The sequence below is a fragment of the Frankliniella occidentalis genome, unplaced genomic scaffold (assembly GCF_000697945.3).
Source record: "Frankliniella occidentalis isolate FOCC.00 unplaced genomic scaffold, Focc_3.1 Scaffold525, whole genome shotgun sequence".
NCBI classification, from domain to species: Eukaryota; Metazoa; Arthropoda; class Insecta; order Thysanoptera; family Thripidae; genus Frankliniella; species Frankliniella occidentalis.
The window spans coordinates 105,837-107,476 of NW_026267642.1; the positions used below are offsets into that span (position 1 = coordinate 105,837).

The following is a 1,640-nucleotide window of genomic DNA, read 5'->3' on the forward strand; positions in this document are numbered from 1 at the left end:
TGCCGAACGGAGTTGCCGGCGCAGCGAAGCAAAGCTGGCAACTTCGTTTGGCGGAAGGGCGGGCCTGCTTGTTAATTTAAAAAAATGCGTACATTATTTCCTAGAACTACAAAAAGCTTTTCCCCCTTGATTCTTGCAGCCGCCAGTTCCCGAGCCTCTTCCGTCCGTGGTGGACGCTAAAATGCCAACGCCCGGCTGCCTGCAACTCAGCCGTCGACCCTTGGAGATCACCGGAAGCGAGGACTGCCTCACTCTACAGATATTCACGCCAAACGTAATATAAAACTCAGCTTAAGTTATGTGCTTTAAGAGCGGCCCAAACTGTTAAAACCCTACGAAGAAAAATGCCTCATCTTTCGGAAGTGCAAAAAATTTGGCATTTTGCTTCGTAAGGTTTTAACTGTGCACCAGAGTCGCTGCACCATGCATACTTTGATTAAGGAAACACGCGAAGTGAAAAACTGCGCACAACTCTGATTTACACTCAGCAAATTAGAACAAGCTACATATTCGTGTCACAAGTAAGGGTAGGACTACTTGAGCTGAGGTAATGCTGGAAACTGGCGTAAGAGAGAGTCTACGACATGTCAACGGCACAATACTAGCAGGGGCTCGCAACGCAGTGCTGAGGGCGGGGCCCATGCGCAAGCACCGAAAGTCACCACCCGGACGGCGCAAACTGGCCGTTCAAACCGCTGCTCAGTGCTCCTCACTACAGACAGATTTGCTATTTTTAAAACACTTTGCCATGCAAGAATCGTTCCGGAAAGTGTATAAAGCGTTGCGTCAGGTCACAAGGATATGGAATCTAACAAGATCACCTATGTTTGGCGTATTTTATTTTGTAAATTAAGAAAACTATTTGCGAGTGCTGCGGAGATCCTGACGCACTGCTCCAATTCTTTCAGTATATCAGATGAAATAAACAGGGGTCCGTAACTTATTACCTGCCTTTAACGTTATTTTAAGAGTCAAAGTTATAACTTGTAACCCTTACTTTAGTCCTTTGGAAATAAGTTAGTTATTCGACTTGTCTAACTTTTTCCCACAGTGTGTACGACTAGTATCGGATATATTTCAAAACAAATAACTTTAACTTTTAATTTGACATGTTTTTAGTTACGTTGAATAACTTACATTCGTTCGTGTTATGATAAGTTGTACGGAGCCCTGGAAATAATGCCCGACCCATATTCGACCTTTGATAAAGAGGTAGAGACACAGTGGCAAAGTGCTGTATAAGTATTTGTTGTCGAACAGTCCACACTTCAGGGGGCTCAACTATCACGTGAAAGATATGCCCCCCTTTAGAGAGGGGGCATAACCATCACGTGATGCCCCCCTCCTACCCCAGGGGGGTATGACTATTCGATGCTATCACGTGATAGATTTGCCCCCCCCCCATATCCCGGGGGGTATGACTATCACGTGATGGATTTGCCCCCCATACACAGGGGTCATATCCGTGACGTGATGGTTATACCCCCCTCTGGGTGGGGGGCATGACCATCACGGGATAGATATGCCCCCTTTTTAGGGGGCAAAACTACAATTTCTTGAATGTTACTGTTTTCTCAGAGACCTTTTACATATAAGGGATTTTCAACAGCAGGTAATTGATTTGTCCTGAATTTACAGGG

General features: G+C 45.4%; 1 protein-coding gene across 1 annotated transcript in view; it reads left to right on the forward strand.

The window, feature by feature from the left end:
* LOC127751503 (esterase SG1-like) overlaps positions 1-943 on the forward strand; it is an 18,147-nt gene extending 17,204 nt beyond the window's left edge. Inside the window, exon 2 of the mRNA XM_052275148.1 lies at positions 140-943. Within this exon, the coding sequence (XP_052131108.1) occupies positions 140-283 (144 nt within the window). The 3' untranslated portion in view covers positions 284-943. The remainder of the gene's footprint in view (positions 1-139) is intronic.
* Positions 944-1,640: the final 697 nt, after the last annotated feature.